Source organism: Typopeltis vanoorti, chromosome 23 (genome assembly GCF_054136105.1).
Source record: "Typopeltis vanoorti isolate ZY-2024b chromosome 23, IOZ_Tvanoo_1.0, whole genome shotgun sequence".
Lineage (NCBI taxonomy): Eukaryota > Metazoa > Arthropoda > Arachnida > Uropygi > Thelyphonidae > Typopeltis > Typopeltis vanoorti.
The window spans coordinates 6,973,055-6,991,903 of NC_143571.1; the positions used below are offsets into that span (position 1 = coordinate 6,973,055).

Below are 18,849 nucleotides of genomic sequence, written 5' to 3' on the forward strand. Positions count from 1 at the left end.
CTGATGATCTCTCTCTCTCACTCATGACTTGGTTTATATATTACTGTAAGAATGTTAGCAACAATATGAAGGGAAATTTATTTTTTATGAATGATGCAAAGATGAGGTAGAATTATGGAATAGTGCTAGTTGATGTCCTTGTGGGATTTGGATTGACTATGGATTAGGGGAAGATGAGTAGAGTAGGATTTTTTTTCCATTGGGAAGGGGAAGCTAAATGTGTAAGGTATTGTATTTTTGGAGTTTCTACACATAGTACATATTTTACATTTTTTATTATGCGTTTTAACAATAACATTTTTTATTACTATGTTAGCCTTTTATTGCATGTACAGTTGCAGCAAATGAACAGTACAATTTGGCTGATTCAAAAATTGCCAGCCAGTCTTTCTTCATTCAAATTGAATCTGATTGGATACTCATAGGTGCTACTATAAGGTGAGAATTCAGCATTGGGCCAAAAGCTTTAGTTAGTTCTCTGCATTCTGTCTAGAATGTGTGCTGTTTCCTCACCTTACTACTATTTTGACCATCCCATATTGTCAGAATAATAGGAAAGTATTAAAGAATTTTAACATCTCCTTTATATTCTTGAAGCATTAAAATATTGTTTCATTTTTTCATATCACTGAATGTAATAAAGTTTAAGTATAAATTAAAGATGCCAAAAGAGAAAGCATGAAAATTCCAATAGAAAGACAAGTGAGGTATGTAATAATAAATAACATACATCTCTGTTCTTTCTATTGGAATTTTTATGCTTTCTCTTTTTTTATGAAAGATAAATTACATAATTTTAAAAATTAAATTTATGTAATATATATATTTTTAGGAAAACAGTGGAAGCAATACAGCAACAAGTCCGGAAACTGGAAACAGGCATATTCATGGTAACAAAAAAATAAAAAAAAAAATATTGCATTTAAAGTGATTAAAATGTAATTTATTCATATCTATACTGCATTGTTGGGGATCTAAATAGCAGAGTAGGAAATGATTGTCAGACATACAAAAATATTTTGGGAAAATTTGGAGAAAAGAGCAAAGCTAATAATAATGGCAAATATCTGTTGGATTTCTGCTCAGGACATGGACTGGTTATTACTAACACCATGTTGCAACATAAAAATGTGCACAAATTCACATGGGGAGAAGAGGCAAGGAATAAGAAAAGTCTCATTGACTATGTTATTGTTGATAATGATATTTTCTCCCTGGTGCAGGACACCAGAGTGTACAGAGGATTTGAAATTGGAAGTGATCACTATTTAGTCTTGAGCAGGATAAAATTTAATTTCATATTGAAAAGAATAGCATGTAAGAAAGTTTTAAAGCAAATAAAAGTTGAGAAGCTCTCAGATGTGAACTGTAGACTAAAATACACAAAGATTATTGAAGAAAAAAAGAAAGAGTTTGAGAACAGGAATCAAACCTTGGAGATTCAGTGGCAAACTCTGCAGAAAACATTGATTGATTCTGCCAGAGAGGCATGTGGTGAGGTTGTCTGCAAGGATAAAAAATCAGAACTCCCTGGTGGACACAGGAAGTTAAAGAGGCAGTGAAGGAAAAGAAGAAAGCATACCAAAAGTTCCTGTCAAATAAGTCAGCTTGTGCTCTTAGAGAATATAGAGACAAATGCAAGAATGTTAAACGCTGTGTAAAACTAGCTAAACCAAAGTCATGGGAGGACTTTGGCAAGAATATAGAAAATAAATATCAAGAAGATGGCAAAATATTCTGGAGGTTGTTGAAGAAGCTAAGGAATGTAGAAAAGAGTGCTGTAAAAGGAGTTAGAGATGGTAAAGGTGACACGAAAATGGGAGAAAAAGATATCCTTGAAGTATGGAGTAATTACTTCGAAAAATTGCAAAATGAAAGAAGCAGTGATGAAAGCACAGTAGTAAAAAACACTCATCAGGCATACAGTCCGGAATACATATCCATACTTGAAATAGAAAAAAAAGCCATCAAAGGCTTGAAATATGGAAAGGCAGCAGGAGTAGATGATAGTCAACTAGAAATGCTGAAGTATGGTGGTATAAGAGTCTTACATTGGCTGCACTGCATACTTCAGAAAGCCTGGACAGAGGGACGAATTCCTGATGATTGGAGTAGAGCTCTCATAGTACCCATATATAAAAAGGGAAATAAAACTGAATGTGAGAATTACAGAGGTATTTCCCTACTGAGTGTTCCTGGCAAGATCTATGCAAATATACTTGAGAAACGGTTGAGAAGAATTGTGGAAGAAAAGCTTGGTGAAGAACAAGCTGGATTCAGACCAAATAGAGGCTGTCAGGATCAGATCTTCACTTTACGACAAATAGTTGAGAAAGTATGGGAATATAACAAAGATCTGTATTTAAGTTTTGTCGATTTGGAAAAGGCATATGATAAGGTGCCAAGAGAGAAGCTATTCAATATGCTGCAGTTATATGGTGTCAATGGGGCATTATATCAAGCAATACTTAGTCTTTAATTAAGTTGTAATTCTGCAGTTAGAATTGAAGGAAGTACAGGAAGATAGTTTAATGTTAAATCTGGTGTGAGACAAGGATGTACATTATCCCCTCTGTTATTCATTATCTATATGGATCACATTATGAAGGAAAGTGGTATTAAACATGATATCAGAATTGGAGATGTTAATGTCAGCTCTTTGCTTTATTTGGACGATGTTATACTTCTAAATAAATCCACTACAAGTTTGCAAGATTCCCTGACTAAATTGAATAACTGTTGTAATAGATATGGTATGAAGGTCAGCATTAAAACGACAAAGACAATGAAAATAGGTAGAATTGTTGAAAATGTCAACTGTGTTTTGAACGGGGAACCTGTGGAACAAGTAAAACATTTCAGCTACTTAGGCACACGATTTTTAGTGAAAATGGTAAATTATATATGGAGCAATAAAGCTGGTATGGTAGGAAGTCAATTGAATAAATTCATATGGAATAAGAGAGAAATTAGTCAGAACACTGAATTAGCTGTATACAAGACAGTGTTCAAACCAGTTTTAACTTATAGTTCTGAGTGCTGGGTCAGAAGTAAAACACTTGATTTAAGACTAGAGACAGCAGATATAGGAGTCCTAAGAAAGATTAGAGGCGTGAACAGATGGTATCAATGGCAATCTCGTATTAAAAATGAGGATGTTATGAAAGAACTTGACATTGTCAGCATGTAGGTATGCGTTTACAGAGCTAATCTCAGGTGGTATGGTCACTTAAATAGAATGGGAGAGGAAAGATTAGCAAAATAAGTGTTCTCTGCCAGGTTGGCAGGAAAACGACCCAGAGGAAGACCAAGATATAGGTGGATTGATACGGTACAAAGTGCCTTAGACGATAGAAATATAAGATCTGATAATGTTGGAGGCTTGACAGACTGATTTGGAGGAAAATTGTAGATAGGAAGTTAGTAATGATGTAAATTTTTCATGTAGTACTATCATATTGTGAGATGGTGAGAAAGATGGTGAGTTAGCCGATCTCATACGGAGGTAGCAGGGTTTTTTTTCCCGGAAACTCGGGTTTTTCATCCCGCATACATACAAATCTGCCCTTCAGAACACACGCAATTTACAGACAAAAATTACTAGTTGTGGTGGTGTTGGAGGTGGGCGGTAGATGGCGTTGATTCGTAGTAGAGGTAAGGTGTAGAGACAGTTGAAGATGTCCTCCCGCGATGAGTCTTCGGACTCCTTGGAGGTATCAGGAATAATAATAATATCCTGTACACCCCCTTGAGGGTACATGTCAGGAATTGGATGATGATGATGATACTGCATAAAGGTGCACAGATAATGTTTATAAATCTTATTGGACAGTATGCAGACTTACAGGATGCAATTTTTATTTAATGTCAATTTTCTTTAAATATATGTGAAAGCACAAAAAAATATGTCATTGCTACATTTTCTTAACTACGAATTTCACTGTTTTCTTTTTAAAAAAAAATAGCCAGAAATTAGAGAAATATGACTTTGATCACTGTTTGTGTGCTGATGCGCATTCATCATATGATCACATTACTATGTGATCTTATGATTTTAAAATAAGAATCTTGCCTAGATTCTAATTTTTAAAAAGTAACAAGTCATGTTACTAGATGTTTTATAGAAACATGATAGATATGATGATATACAGGTAGCCCTCGTATAACACGATACTTATACAACATGGTTTCAATATAACATAGTCTACAAATTGTAGTATCCCTTGTTGAACGCGGAACTTATACAATGTGGTTTTGATATAAGATGGTCTACAAACTGTAGTAACCCTTTATCTTTTCATATATTTTTCAACATGAGACTTAAAAATCAAATTTTATCTTTGTTAAATTTGTATCTGTCTGTATCGCGCATGTAGTTATAAATAGCGAATTTATATTAGGGGAAATATCCTTTAGCATGCATGTACGTCAATTGTTTACCAATTTATCAATTGTTAAAGTGTTTATTGTTGAAAATTGTCTTCGTTTTCTGCCAGGAAAGGCAATTTAAAATCATAAATGTGTTAATCTCAAGCTGAGAACTTTATTTTGTGGTGAGTTACATAAAATATGTAATGTTTTTTTTTTTTTTTCATGTAAAAAAATTTTTTATAGTAATGGCCACTTAGAGCGCTTTTGCGATATGGTTGAAAACAAAATTAGTGAATTAATTGATGGGGAAATAGATTTAAATGAGGAGGAACTGGTACAATTAATAGATGACATCAAACCAAATGGCGGGGAAAGTTCTCCCAAAGATTCTGATTGTGATAAATCTGTTAAAGAATTATTCAGTTTAAAGAAATTAGCAGAAGGATTGGACTTGGCAAGGAAGTTATTTTATGGATAATGATCTCTCAATGGAGTGCTCCAGAAAATTTACGAGACAATTGGATATTTGTTTAGCTCAGTATTATGAACTTAATAAAAAATTGCAGCATAGTGGTAAGCAAGGTCTTATTACTGACTTCTTCATAACTAAATTAGCTTAAGTATGCAATGATAATTATACAGATGATGTCCAAGAAATTTCAAGTGATGACAACATCCGGCCACTCGTAAAAAAGAACATCTACGAAATGTTAGTTTTGAAGAGAGTGATGACGATTAAAATATACATTTTATTTTATTTTGCCTAAAACATTTATGCATTATATGCAATGAAGTTTACATACAATTTATTATTTTTTATAATTTTATGCTATGTATTTGTTTCATAGTTTATATGTTTTCTTAACTTACATGAATTACCTGAATTAAATAAAAATATATTTTTTGTTTGTTGCCCTTATTGTTTATATAATCTTTAAAAAAAAACTATTTCAGAACCTAACCCTACTTTTTCTGTGTGATCTAAGTCTCACATAATGCAATTTATATAACGCGCCATTTCTATGGAACTAACATCTGCATTATACGAGGGTTACCTGTATTTTAAAAAACATTTTAACACAAGTAAAGGAAATCAGAATTTATTTACACTTCTTATATATTTTGTTTATTGTAACATGAGCATCACTCAGATAGAGAACAAAAGTTGAGTTTTTTCATTGGTTAAACTATAAATAAAAGATGCTAAGAATATAATTTCTTGGCATCTATAATTTAGAGAGCAAAAGAATTGGTTACAATATGCTTGTATTTATAATGATATATTTTAAACAGTGGTTTAACACAAATGAAATTGGAATTTATTTACAACCCTTGCATATTTCACTCACTGTCGCATCAGTATCATTTATGGAGAGGGCAAAAGAAATTAGTTACAACATGTTTAACTCGTTCTTTGTGCATAGATAATATTTACAAGCATTACTAGACAGTTTGTAGACTTACAGGATGCCATTTTTCTTTAAACATTTGTGAAGTACAAACAAATGTGTGATATGCTACATTTTCTTAGCTACCAATTTCACTGTTCACAAGAATGTTAACTCATTCTTGTGTTGAGTGAATATTATATAACATCAAATACTTCAAAAAGTTCATAAAAATAAAATAATCAAGTTTTTCAAGTCGACTTCACAGGTTTAATTTTATTTGCATATGAGTGATTAAATGAAATGTTGTGCAGCTACAGTGTTATTACATGAGATCTATAAGCATGTTTACTGTACCAACATTGTGGTATAGAAAACAGCACATATGATGTAATTTTGAGTTCTAATATATGTTGAAAATGAATTGCCTTAAAAAATCACATAACTTTCCTGTTTTATTTTTCATATTTACTCAAACAGACAATCAGATCACTTCACTAGATATCTAATATCCTTCATTTTTTATATGGAGATAACTATATGAAATCCATTTATATTAAAGAAACACATGCAACCACAGTAAAGATATTTTAGCATGGTTACACTTTTAAAATGCAGATATTCATTTGTGTATCACAAACTGTCTTCAATATGAAATAAACATTGGCAAATTAAAAATGCATGCTATAAATACTAGTTATCATCTCATATGCACAACTAAAGGTGCCACTGATTGTAAACTGTCACACTATTAGGATATTAAAAAATAAATAAAAAAGTCTGTGTCTGCAACTTATTTTGTTTTGGACAAACAGGCTAGCCTGTTTTAAAATGTATTTTAAAACACCAGTCATATCCTTGGATGTGTCATGTAATAAGAATAATAATAAGAAGAATTCAACAGATTAAATTACATGTCTGGCAATATAGTATTAACAACACCAGCCATAGGATCCTTCCGAATGATGCAGAGTTGCTAAATGGCTTGAAAGAAAATGCTTAGGTTCTTTTGTATCATTCCAACCTTAACCAGCAACAATGGATTGTTTGTGCCCAAAATTTATGAAACTACTATTAGGAATTGAATTTTCCATTCTTTATTCATCTATAGTGAAGATGGTTTGTGATACATAAACCAAAATATCTCTATTTTAACAGTATATTCTATTTTAACAGTAAAATATCTTTATTGTGGTATGGCAACTTATATTGACTATATAAGCTATTACACTCTTCTGGCATCTATCCAACAGAATGGAAGCATGTCCATATCTAGCTGTGCCTGAAAGGAAGCTAGCTATCAAACTTTGTGGACATCTTTTTTTTTTTTTTTTTTAGATTGTGTTGGATAAGTTTATTCACTTTAGAAGAAACTCACCAATGATAGTAAAGCATTTCTGATAGTGTGAAGAACAGATTAAAGTCTGGAAGACTTATTTCAGAATTGCATGGGAATGAGGAAGCATTTGCCATTCATACTTGTTGACATCAGATTCTTGAAATGAATGCAGGAATACTGTTCATTATTGATATCTATCCCAAGTCTGGTTCTTTCCACTAAGAAGTGGAACAAGAATTCCAACACCAGAAAAAGAGCACAGGATGCTTTTACTCAGTTTGGCTTACAACTAACATGAAGGTAAAACTCTTCAGCATTCCAGCAGCCACTCATACACAGTATGCTGAACTTGAAATGATGCTTGCTCTATAAGTTGCTGAGTTGATTTTATACAATAGGCACAGATTAAATGTTTCAATATATAACTAGAGAGGAAAAAACAAGAGCGATCATTCCTGGAATTTGAGTACGAATGTGTTTAAGAAGCATATGAAGACTAGATTTTTGGAATGGCAAATGAGGGGAATAAGTTACCAATGTAGTAGTAAGTGCAGAATCAGTAAATAAGTTTAAGGAGAGTATATTAGGCATTGTACGAATAAAGATGTGATTATTGTGGATATTCTTCCTTGAGTCTTCAGATGCTATCACGGTTCTGATAATAATAGTTATTTTTATTTTTAGTTATTTTTATGAGTGTTTAAGGGTCAAAGCTGTATAACTGAGAGGAGACTTCCACATAGCCTTTAAAGGAATACGGAGAACCAGGGTTTCTGACCTAATGTTCAATCCTCACCTTGTTTGATACTCAAACGAGGATGAGCCGGCAATTTCGATTTAGCCGACTAAATTGTATTCTTATTGGCTTAAACCAAAATACAGAAGGATGGTACAACATGACAGAACTTTATGCCGGCTGGGGGTGTCGCCTGGTTAAACAAGGCTCCTGTTGTTTTTGCCAGGGAACCAGAGCAAAGAGCGAAAAGTCAGCTACTGGAACAAATCTGAAAACACATCCCAATTCAACATCACCAAAGTTAAAGATCAGTACTATCAACATAAGAAGCCTGAATGACAAAGAAATGGCACTAGCTGAGGAATTAGATAAGTACCAGATCGACATAATAGGGGTGACTGAAACAAAAAAGACAAAAACTGGCAAGATCTTTCTGAGCGATAAATACAAAATGTTATATTCAGGCAATGGCAATCAAGGAAAAGAAGGAGTAGCCATAGTATTCAACACAAAATACGAGGCCAATCTTCTTGAATGGCAGGCAGTCTCAAGTAGAGTGATGTGAGCAAATATGAGAATGGGGAACTGGACAATGAGACTTATTTGTGCCTTTGTCCCACTGAAGGTTCTAATAAGGTAGAAGTGGAGGAATATTTTGAGGCTTTAGAGAAAGCAACTGACACAATGAAAAAAGGAAAAGGTTGGTCCTTGTTCGGGATCTAAAAAGCAGAGTAGGAAATGATTGTCAGACATACAAAAATATTCTGGGAAAATTTGGAGAAAAGAGCAAAGCTAATAATAATGGCAAATATTTGTTGGATTTCTGCACAGGACATGGACTGGTTATTACTCACACCATGTTCCAATATAAAAATGTGCACAAATTCACATGGAGAGAAGAGGCAAGGAATAAGAAAAGTCTCATTGACTGCTATTGTTGATAGTGATGTTTTCTCCCTGGTGCAGGACACCAGAGTGCACAGAGGATTTGAAATTGGAAGTGATCACTATTTAGTTTTGAGCAGGATAAAATTGAATTTCATTTTGAAAAGAAAAACAAGTAAGAAAGTTTTAAAGCGAATAAAAGTTGAGCAGCTCTCAGATGTGAACTGTAGACTAGAATACACAAAGATTATTGAAAAAAAAAATGAAAGTATGAGAAAAGGAACCAAACCTTGGATATTCAGTGGCAAGCCTTGAAGAAAACCCTGATTGATTCTGCCAGAGAGGCATGTGGTGAGGTTGTCTGCAAGGATAGAAAAATCAGACACCATGGTGAACACAGGAAGTCAAAGAGGCAGTGAAGGAAAAGAAAAAACCATATCAAAGGTTCCTGTAAAATAAGTCATCTTGTGCTCTTAGAGAATATAGAGACAAATGCAAGAATGCTAAACACTGTGTAAAACTAGCTAAACAAAGTCATGGGAAGACTTTGGTAAGAACATAGAAAATGAATATCAAGAAGTGATAAGATATTCTGAAGGTTGTTGAAGAAGCTTAGAAATGGAGGAAAGAGTGCTATAAAAGGAGTTCGAGATGATAAATGTGACATGAAAACCCGAGAAAAAGATATCCTTGAAGTATGGAGTAATTACTTTGAAAAATTGCTAAATGAAACAAGCAGTGATAGCAAAGTGGTAAAAAACACTCAACAGGCATACAGTCAGGAATACATATCCATACCTGAAGTAGAAAAAGCTATCAAAGGCTTGAAATGTGGAAAGACGGCAGGAATAGATGATATTTGACCAGAAATGCTGAAGTATGGTGGTATAAAAGTCCTACAGTGGCTGCACTGCATAATTCAGAAAGCCTGGAGAGAGGGACGAATTCCTGATGAATGGAGTACAGCTCTCATAGTTCCATATATAAAAAGGGAAATAAAACTGAATTTAGGAATTAAACAGAGGTATTTCTGTACTGAGTTTTCCTGGCAAGATTTATGCAAGTATACTTGAGAAACGGTTGAGAAGGATTGTGGAATGGAAGTTTGGTGAAGAACAAGCTGAATTCAGGCCAAATAGAAGCTGTTAGGATCAGATCTTCACTTACTAAAAATAGTTGAGAAATCATGGGAATAATACAAAGATCTCTATTTAAGTTTTATCGATTTGGAAAAGGCATATGACAAGGTGCCAAGAGAGAAGCTATTCAATACGCTACAGTTATATGGTGTCAGTGGGGCTATATATCAAGCAGCACTTAGTCTTTATTTTAATTGTATTTCAGCAGTTAGAACTGAAGGAAGTATAGGAAGATGGTTTAATGTTAAATCTGGTGTCAGACAAGGATGTTCATTATCCCCTCTGTTATTCATTATCTATATGGATCACATTATGAAGGAGAGTGGTATTAAACCTGATATCAAAATTGAAGAAGTTAATGGCAGCTCTTTGCTTTATGCGGACGATGTTATACTTATAAATAAATCTGCTACAAGTCTGCAAGATTCCCTGACTAAATTGAATAACTGTTGTAATAGATATGGTATGAAGGTCAGTAATAAGAAGGCAAAGACAATGAAAATAGGCCGAATCATTGAAAATGTCAACTGCATTGTGAATGGAGAACCTATATAGAACAAGTAAAACAATTCAGCTACTTAGGCACAATTTTTACTGAATATGGTAAATTAAATATAGAAATAGACAACAGAATCAACAAAGTTGGTATGGTAGGAAGTCAATTGAATAAATTCATATGAAATAAGAGAGAAATTAGTGAGAACACTAAATTAGCTGTATACAAGACAGTGTTCAAACCAGTTTTAACTTATGGATCTGAGAGCTGGGTCAGAAGTAAAACACTTGCCCAAAGACTTGAGACTGCAGATATGAGAGTCCTGAGAAAGATTACAGGTGTGAACAGATGCCATCAATGGCAATATCATATTAAAAATGAGGATATTAGTAAAGAACTTGAGATTGTCAGCATCCTGGAATGCGTTAGCAGAGCTAATCTCAGGTGTCCGCGGTTAGCCTAGTGGCTATGCGCTTCGCAACCATATGCCTGGGGAAGGAGTGTCCTAGGTTCAATTCCAGTTGCCGATGTGAGGAGCTTAAGGATCTTCCTCAGCCATAGCCACGTTAGCCGGTGTTGGGCGTGGACAGCAGGGTTTTTTCCCCCAGTTTATCTGGTGTTTTTCATCCTGCATGCAGGCAAACCGGCCCATGAACACACGGATCCACAGCCATAAATACCTAATCCCCCATGATGGGGGGGGGGGGGGGCTCAACTCGCCCCAATAGGGATGCGGGAGAAAAGGGAGGAAACTCAATATGAATAAATTAATAAAATCTCAGTTGATATGGTCATTTAAACAGAATGAACAATGAAAGATTAGTAAAACAGATGTTCTCTGTGAGGTCGGCAAGAAAACAACCCAGAGGAAGACCAAAATATTGATATGGTAAAAAGTGCCTTAGACAATAGAAATGTAAGATCCGATAATGTTTGAGTCTTGACAAGTAACAGACTGATTTAGAGGAAAATTGTAGATAGGAAGTTAGTAATGATGTAATTTTTTTATGTAGTACTATCATATCCTGTACACTCCTTGAGGGTACATGGCAGGAATTTGATGATGATGAAAATTATTTTTATTTTTTTTTAAAAGGAACTAAATTCTCTTTTTTGTGTTAAAATTATATTTATAATATATCTGGGAGCTTAACTAAAATATATACATTTCCATCTTTTTCATTTAGTCCTTTCTGAAAGGCAACATTATTCTAATTATTATTCCAAGGAAAATGATTCTGAATATTTTGGCATTGTACAGAAATCAAAAATGGATCCATATGCATCAGCTACATCAAATGATAGATTAGTTGGTCAGACAAATGGAGCAGCTGAAGGTAAGATTTGTGGAAGTGAGAACACTTTGTTTTTTCCCTTTTTTTAATCTTCATTAAAAATTCTTACAGAAGATAGAAAAATAATTAATTAAAAACATTTTATTATATTTAACAATTGGTTTCTTTCCATAAGTATGTAACATCTTTTTTTAATTTTTTTTTTAATATTAGGACATTGAGGCAGAAAGGCCTCAGTTTGAAAAATTAAGTGTAGTCTGCACACAGTTGGGAGAACCATAGCTGGCAGAGTGTCAAGAAGAAGAAGAGTCAACATGAATTGACTCTTCCAACATGTGAAATCACGTGCTTTATACGTAAAATTTTCCAACTGTTATACAAGAAAAATAGTTACCACTTTAAAAACTAGAATATTCATAAAAGAAAAGCTAATTCTCCAACATGTAATAATAAACATTCATCCCATAAAATAGATTGATTACCCTATTATTGAATTGATTGCCTTCTTATGCCATGCACAAAAGTATCGAGGGTTCTCTCATCTGTGATCAAACTATAATGAAGATATTAAAAATCATAAAATGAAAATTGAAAAGTTTCATATTTTATTAGAGAGTTTGAGAATATAATCTTCTGCATAGAAGTTGCCATGACTTGTGCTACTTAAAAGACACAGACTCAGCTTAAGTGATAGTATGTTACATAATCATGATTATTATTATTATTTGACATTTCCAGGGAGTCCAAGGACTCATCGAGGGAGGGCACCTGCTCTACAGCTCTGTCTCCACTATTCAATTCACCAACTGACCACAACTACACCAACGCCATCTACCACCGACCACCACCACTATTTCCACGGACACTCACAAACATCCATGCCTACAGCAGGATTTGAACTTGCAGCCTTTTGGCTGGAGAGTAGATGCGCTAACCTCTCGGACACCCAGGCCGGCATATTATTTAATTATTACTTAATTGGCCAAATTGAAGTCTGGCTTTACATCATGGAGTTACAAATATGTACCTATCAAGAGTTCACTTATGAAGAATATATAACTCTCTGATAGATTTCCATGGTACTGAATAAATAGTTTTTGCCCTCTTTCTGCCTGGTCTCTAATGAGAACCAACAGTTTAAAACAGCTCTTATGCCAAATCATAAACTCTCTAGCAAAATTCAAAGCACTTTGGATTTCATCTTATTTGACTAAAAGATGCTGGATCCTTAATGTCCTCACTATTTATCTTTTTTTTAAACAATAAAATATGTTATTGGTTAATACTGTCGTCTCTCTCTCTCTCTCTCTTTCTATAACAAACACATTTGGGTAAATAAAGGTTTTATAATGGAATTGCTGTTGAATTTCCTTTATCATAACAATTCCTCTTCTCTCTCTCTCTCTCTCTCTCTCTCTCTTTAACCACACATAGTACTGTTATGTTATAGGTCTTTGTGACCCTCTGTGTGTGTGTGGGGGGGGTAAGGATGAAAATAGTAGATAACATCATCCATTCAAAATCCTATTATTGGAGAAAGTAATATTTTATAAGGGCAACAACTCACGTCTCCCTTTATGCATTCAGAAATATAAAGTCACATTGAAGAAGCTACCATTAGTAAGGACATTCTTTATTATCAGAAAATGGAGCTTGTCTACTTTAACTTTTAATCTCAATCTAGTTTTGAACATTTTTTTTACCTAACTATAGCATACTCTTAAGAACCACAGGAGTAGTTTGTTAAGAGTGAATGGTTTGCTAAAATAATTAATAACTTCCATTAGAATATCATTGTTGCTCTAGGGTTTGTGTTAGAACTTTTTAGTAGTTTCTTATAGTGAATACTTTGTTATATCAGTGCTTGTTCTGGTGAGAGTTGGCTGGATTATTTATATACACCTGTGTGTGTGTGTGTGTGTGTGTGTGTGTGTGTGTGTGTGTGTGTGTGTGTGTGTGTGTGTGTGTGTGTGTGTGTGTGTGTGTGTAGAGAGAGAGAGCCTCCATAGCTCGGTCAACATAGACAAAGCCCTTTGGTCAGAAAGATATGGGCTCAATTCCTGTCAGTAACATGAGGAACCTTTATCTGGTCTCTTTCGACTAAAGGTGAGCTAGCTGATCTCATATGAGGTAGGGTTTTTTTCACCCAGAAACTCAGATTTTTTGTCCCTCAGAACAGGCAAACTAGCCTGAGGTGTATCAGTTATTGACTGGGTTAGATGTTAATAAAGCTGTGGGAATGGATGACATATCACCACATATTCTTAAGAAATATGCACAACAGTTAACTATGCCCTTGACCTTGTTATTTAATGAAAGTCTTCCAGGGGGTAAGGTTCCTAAGGAGTTGAAAGAAGTTAAAATAGTACCACTCTACAAGCTTGGCTCTAGGACAGAAGTTTCCAATTATAGACCAGTCTTTATAACTGTAGCTATAATCAAAGTGTTTGGTGAAATTGGTTAGGAATAGAATACAAGATTGCAATGATTGACATTGAATTCTTCATGACAGTCAGCATGGATTTGGAAATGGTAGATCTTGTTTAACGATTTACTTGCATTTTATGATATGGTGATGAGTGTGTTAGATAAGAGAGAATCATATACAGTGATATTCTTGGACTTTGCAAAAGCTTTTGATAGATTACCACATGATAAGTTGGTGTACAAGCTGCAGAGGATGGGAACAGATAGTATATACTGGTTAGATGGATCAGAGATTGGCTCTCTAAAAGATACCAGCAGGTTATGTGTGATGGAGCAGTGTCTCAAACAAGGAGGGTAACCAGTGACATGCCCTAAGGTTCTGTTTTGTTCTTGGGCCCCCGGCTGGTAATTTTTTTGTTAATGGTATATGATGTGAATTTACTGGGGATCTTTAGTTGTTTGTTGATAGAAAAGTTGGGGAGAATTATAAATAGCACTACTGATGTTAATTCCCTTCAAGAAGATTTCAATAGACTTTTGACTTGGACAAAGGAGCGGAAATGTAATTTTAATATTAAGTGCAAGGTGTTGCATTTTGAAATGCAGAAATATAAGACTGTGTACTATATTGATGGTGCTGTACTGCAGGAAGCGGATGAGATTCGAGATTTGGAATGATTGTTAACAGTAGACTGAAGTTTAGAGGGTATATTGCAAGCGTTGCAAAGAGTACACATCGCAGTGCCACTATGATAAAGTGCTCTAAAATGTAGGTATAGGGAGGTGGTTGTGAAGAAAGAACTTCTTCTTCTTGGACTGTTGCACTCAGATTTCATCGCCTCGTTTTCTGTATGATGTGGAAACATTGGAGAGGATCCAGAGAAGAGTGACTAAGGCAATATCAGGACTCTGGAATGCTGACTATGGGGAGAGGTTGAAGAAATGTGGATTGCAAAGAGGTGATATGTTACGGATGTTTAAGTTAGTGAAGGCACTTTATCAGATTAATCCAGAGGGGATCATAAAAAGAGTGAAAGGGGAAGAACCAGAGGCCATCCCTAGAAGTTATGCAAGAGTGTGGTGAAAAGGGGTGTGAGGAGTAGATTTTTTACATAAACAGTTTTCAGTGAATGGAATGCATTACTGGAATATTTTGTTAATGCAGAGTTTAAGGATTTTAAGATTCAGTACGATAAATATGTTGTCAGTTGAATGAACCTCCCACAATAAGTCTGCCAACTCCATGGAGGGTGCAGTGCATATGTATATATATATATATATATATATATATATTAGGATATTAGGATAACCAAGCAATTTTATATGCTTGGTTATTTTAGCTCCTAATCCCATATATATATATATATTTATTCCCATATACAGGGTGTTCGGGATAAATTTGACAGTTTAGTAAGGAAAAAGAAAATCTTCTTTGTATCTATTAAATTTAATGAATTGACAAAAAAACATTACAGGCAGAGTTAATTACAATACTATCAACAAGATTTACTCAAAATAACCACCATTAGCATCGATCACAGCTTCAATTCTGCTTCGGAACCTCGAACAAGCTGATGCTACAGTCTCCCTGGGAAGGGCCGCAAAAACTGTTTTAATTTTATCCATTAACTGGGCTTTTGTATTACTGGAAGTGCGATTGGTGTCTTTTTCAACTGCGCCCCATACAAAATAATCCATGGGGTTAAGGTCTGGGGAGTTTGGAGGCCAAACATTTGGACTGGTGAAGTCGTAGAAATTTTCAGACAACCATTTTTGACTTTTCCCAGAGGTGTGGCAAGGGGCCGAATCCTGCTGCCATACATACGGCCTACCATTGGCTACCCTTGTTATCCAGGGCTTGACTACAGTTAGCAACTCCACGAACAAAGCCCGAATTCCAATGCCAGGGTTCTTCAACACCTGTTCCTGCAGATTTGCGAGGAATTCTGCTGTACGAACGCAATCAGATCGTCTGCTAGGGATCTTTCTTCTTGCTACATCCTCGTAGTCACCATTGCAAGTCTCTAGTTCATGCCTGATTGTTTTTACTGTATTCAGGGAGCATTGGGCAGCAGTCGTAATATCCTTATTTTGATGGCGGGCACAAATCATCATGATACAAGTTATTCTCTTCCATGATTCAGGTGGGTTCCAGCTATCCATCCTTTCTGACATCTTGTATATGAATGAAGAAGGGTCCAAACTTTTAAATGAAGAGAAGTGTGTGTTAATACATGTAACTTACGGAAAAATATAATTAATTATAAATATGTCAAATTTATCCCGAACACCCTGTATATATATATATATATATATATATATATTATTCCGACTTTACCACGAGTTGCCTTGACTTGTACTACTTTACGGATCACTTAGCCTTGCATTACGTGCAGGCGCAAACTTGACTTATTTGTCTGTTTGCTTACTTGGGAAATGGAGTAAAAACCAGGTTTAAAATAGCTTGGTATCTTTAACATATATTATACCCAAGGTAAAAAACTTTCTATATATATATATATTCCCATGCCTCAAGAAGTCAGACAATCTGATGAAACATGTTGTGTTTTGAATAAATTTAATTGTTATTAGTTCTCGGATCTAAGTCAGTATATATAAAAATGAATATATGTATATATATATTTGTTTTTTTTTTAATTAATTAATTAATTTCTTTTTTAAGAGAAGCCTTATAAACTCAAAGAGCATCCAGTTAGGGTAATTTATGACACATCAGTTATCAATTCACTCTACTCTCTTTCACAACTTCCCTCCATGAGGAACCCCTGTTCATAGTGAAGACCTCCAAATAATGGTGCTTGCCCTTTTCGTTGACTGGCAATGCTTAATTTCAGGCTGAATATCATGTAATTTGTTTGCTTCTTTCCATGATGACTGCTATTGGGCAATTAGCTTTGATCTTATAAATTGTCTGCAGTCTGTATAGAGTACTGTCAAACAGTACATCGAAAAAGTATGAGCTGATGTTTCAAGATCATCATCATCATCATCATCCTCATCAAATTCCTGCCATGTACCCTCAAGGGGTGTACAGGATATGACAGTACTACATGAAAAAATTACATCATTACTAACTTCCTATCTACAATTTTCCTCCAAATCAGTCTGTTACTTGTCAAGATGCCAACATTATCAGATCTTATATTTCTATCGTCTAAGGCACTTTGTACCGTATCAATCCACCTATATCTTGGTCTTCCTCTGGGTCGTTTTCCTGCCAACCTGGCAGAGAACACTTGTTTTGCTAATCTTTCCTCTCCCATTCTATTTAAGTGACCATACCACCTGAGATTAGCTCTGCTAACACATTCCTGGATGCTGACAATGTCAAGTTCTTTCCTAATATCCTCATTTTTAATATGATATTGCCATTGATGCCATCTGTTCACACCTCTAATCTTTCTTGATGTTTCAAGATTGCTTCTCTTATACAAGTTGCTAAACAGACCAAATGGTCCAAACTTGAACAATATCTATGAAAGCAAATTATGTACTGGAGAGAAGATCATTGCTCTCTAAATACCAGAGAAGTCTGGCATTAACCATTTTCTCTAATATTTTACAAATGCTGATCAGTGCTATAGGTCAATAATTATTTGCTTTGTGTTAGATCCTTTCCTGGTTTTGAGATAACAGTGTCAACTGATTTATGCTAAGAATAGAGTAACCTCTTTCTCTGCAAGTAATCTGTTGTATATTGAGAGAAGGAGATCCATAGAAAATTATGAAAACTGTTTTATCTTTTTATAATGGATGTCATCAGGACCTACTGCACTATGGCAAGAAGAGCTCTTTTTAGTTAAGCCCATGCTGAATTCAGAATAACTTTTTCATTTCAGAAAATTATTCTAAAGTTTTTGTTTGCAGATCTGGTATAAATAAATGCTTTATTTACATCATTCGTGTACATATATGACTGCTTAAAAATGTTATTAAACCAATGTACCAAGTTTATTTAAATTAAAATAGTGTTTCTATTTTTTATCTCTCAGCTTATAATAATTTAATCTGTTTCAAAAATATGTCTCTCAACTGAGTAAATCACTAATATCATATATATATATATATATATATATATATATGTTAAAAGTATTAAATGACTAAAGACCAAGATTAACATAAAAGGTTTTAATCGTCTAACTAGTTTCATGTAACGTAGACTTCTTCAGATGCTAAAAAACATATGAAAATCCCAGTAAGGAACTTGATCTGAACATTATTAAAAAACACAGCAAAAACACTGTAGAGGCTAAAGCCTAGATGAATTTAAAAAGAAGAACAATCTCCAACTGTATTATTAGGCACATGCATACGTGCACGCCAGTATTGAATAGCAGAGCTGTGGCAGTCTGATTAGTTGTAGCTTAAATTACTGTTGATATGAACAGGTTTAGGATTATTTCTTTTAACTCCAAAATTTTGCTTTCTATCTCATCATAACAATGGTGAAGATCATTAGACTTTTCCCAGAGTATTGGATGTGGGAGACTCTCCTCATTCAAATTTGCTGAAAACAGGACATGGCTAGATAAGGCACTGGCTCAAGTTCTTTTGTAGTTGACGTCTCTTTGGTGTTCTTTGATATGGGGTTTGATTGATTTTTCCATCTATCCAAAGTAAAGTTTGCCACAATTGCAGAAAATTTGATAAACACCGGGATATTTGAGACTGTTATGATTAGTCTTTGGTTGACTGAGAAGGGAACATAGCTTAGGCAGAGTTGTGAAGAAGGTTCAAATGTTAAATTTTCTT

The 18,849-nt window shown here is 34.5% G+C and overlaps 1 protein-coding gene across 1 annotated transcript in view; it reads left to right on the forward strand.

The window, feature by feature from the left end:
- LOC150093598 (tight junction protein 1-like) overlaps positions 1–18,849 on the forward strand; it is a 712,683-nt gene that overhangs the window by 491,573 nt on the left and 202,261 nt on the right. The window contains exons 26-27 of the mRNA XM_090413230.1: positions 833–890; positions 11,542–11,691. Of these exons, the coding sequence (XP_090269356.1) occupies positions 833–890; positions 11,542–11,691 (208 nt within the window). The remainder of the gene's footprint in view (positions 1–832; positions 891–11,541; positions 11,692–18,849) is intronic.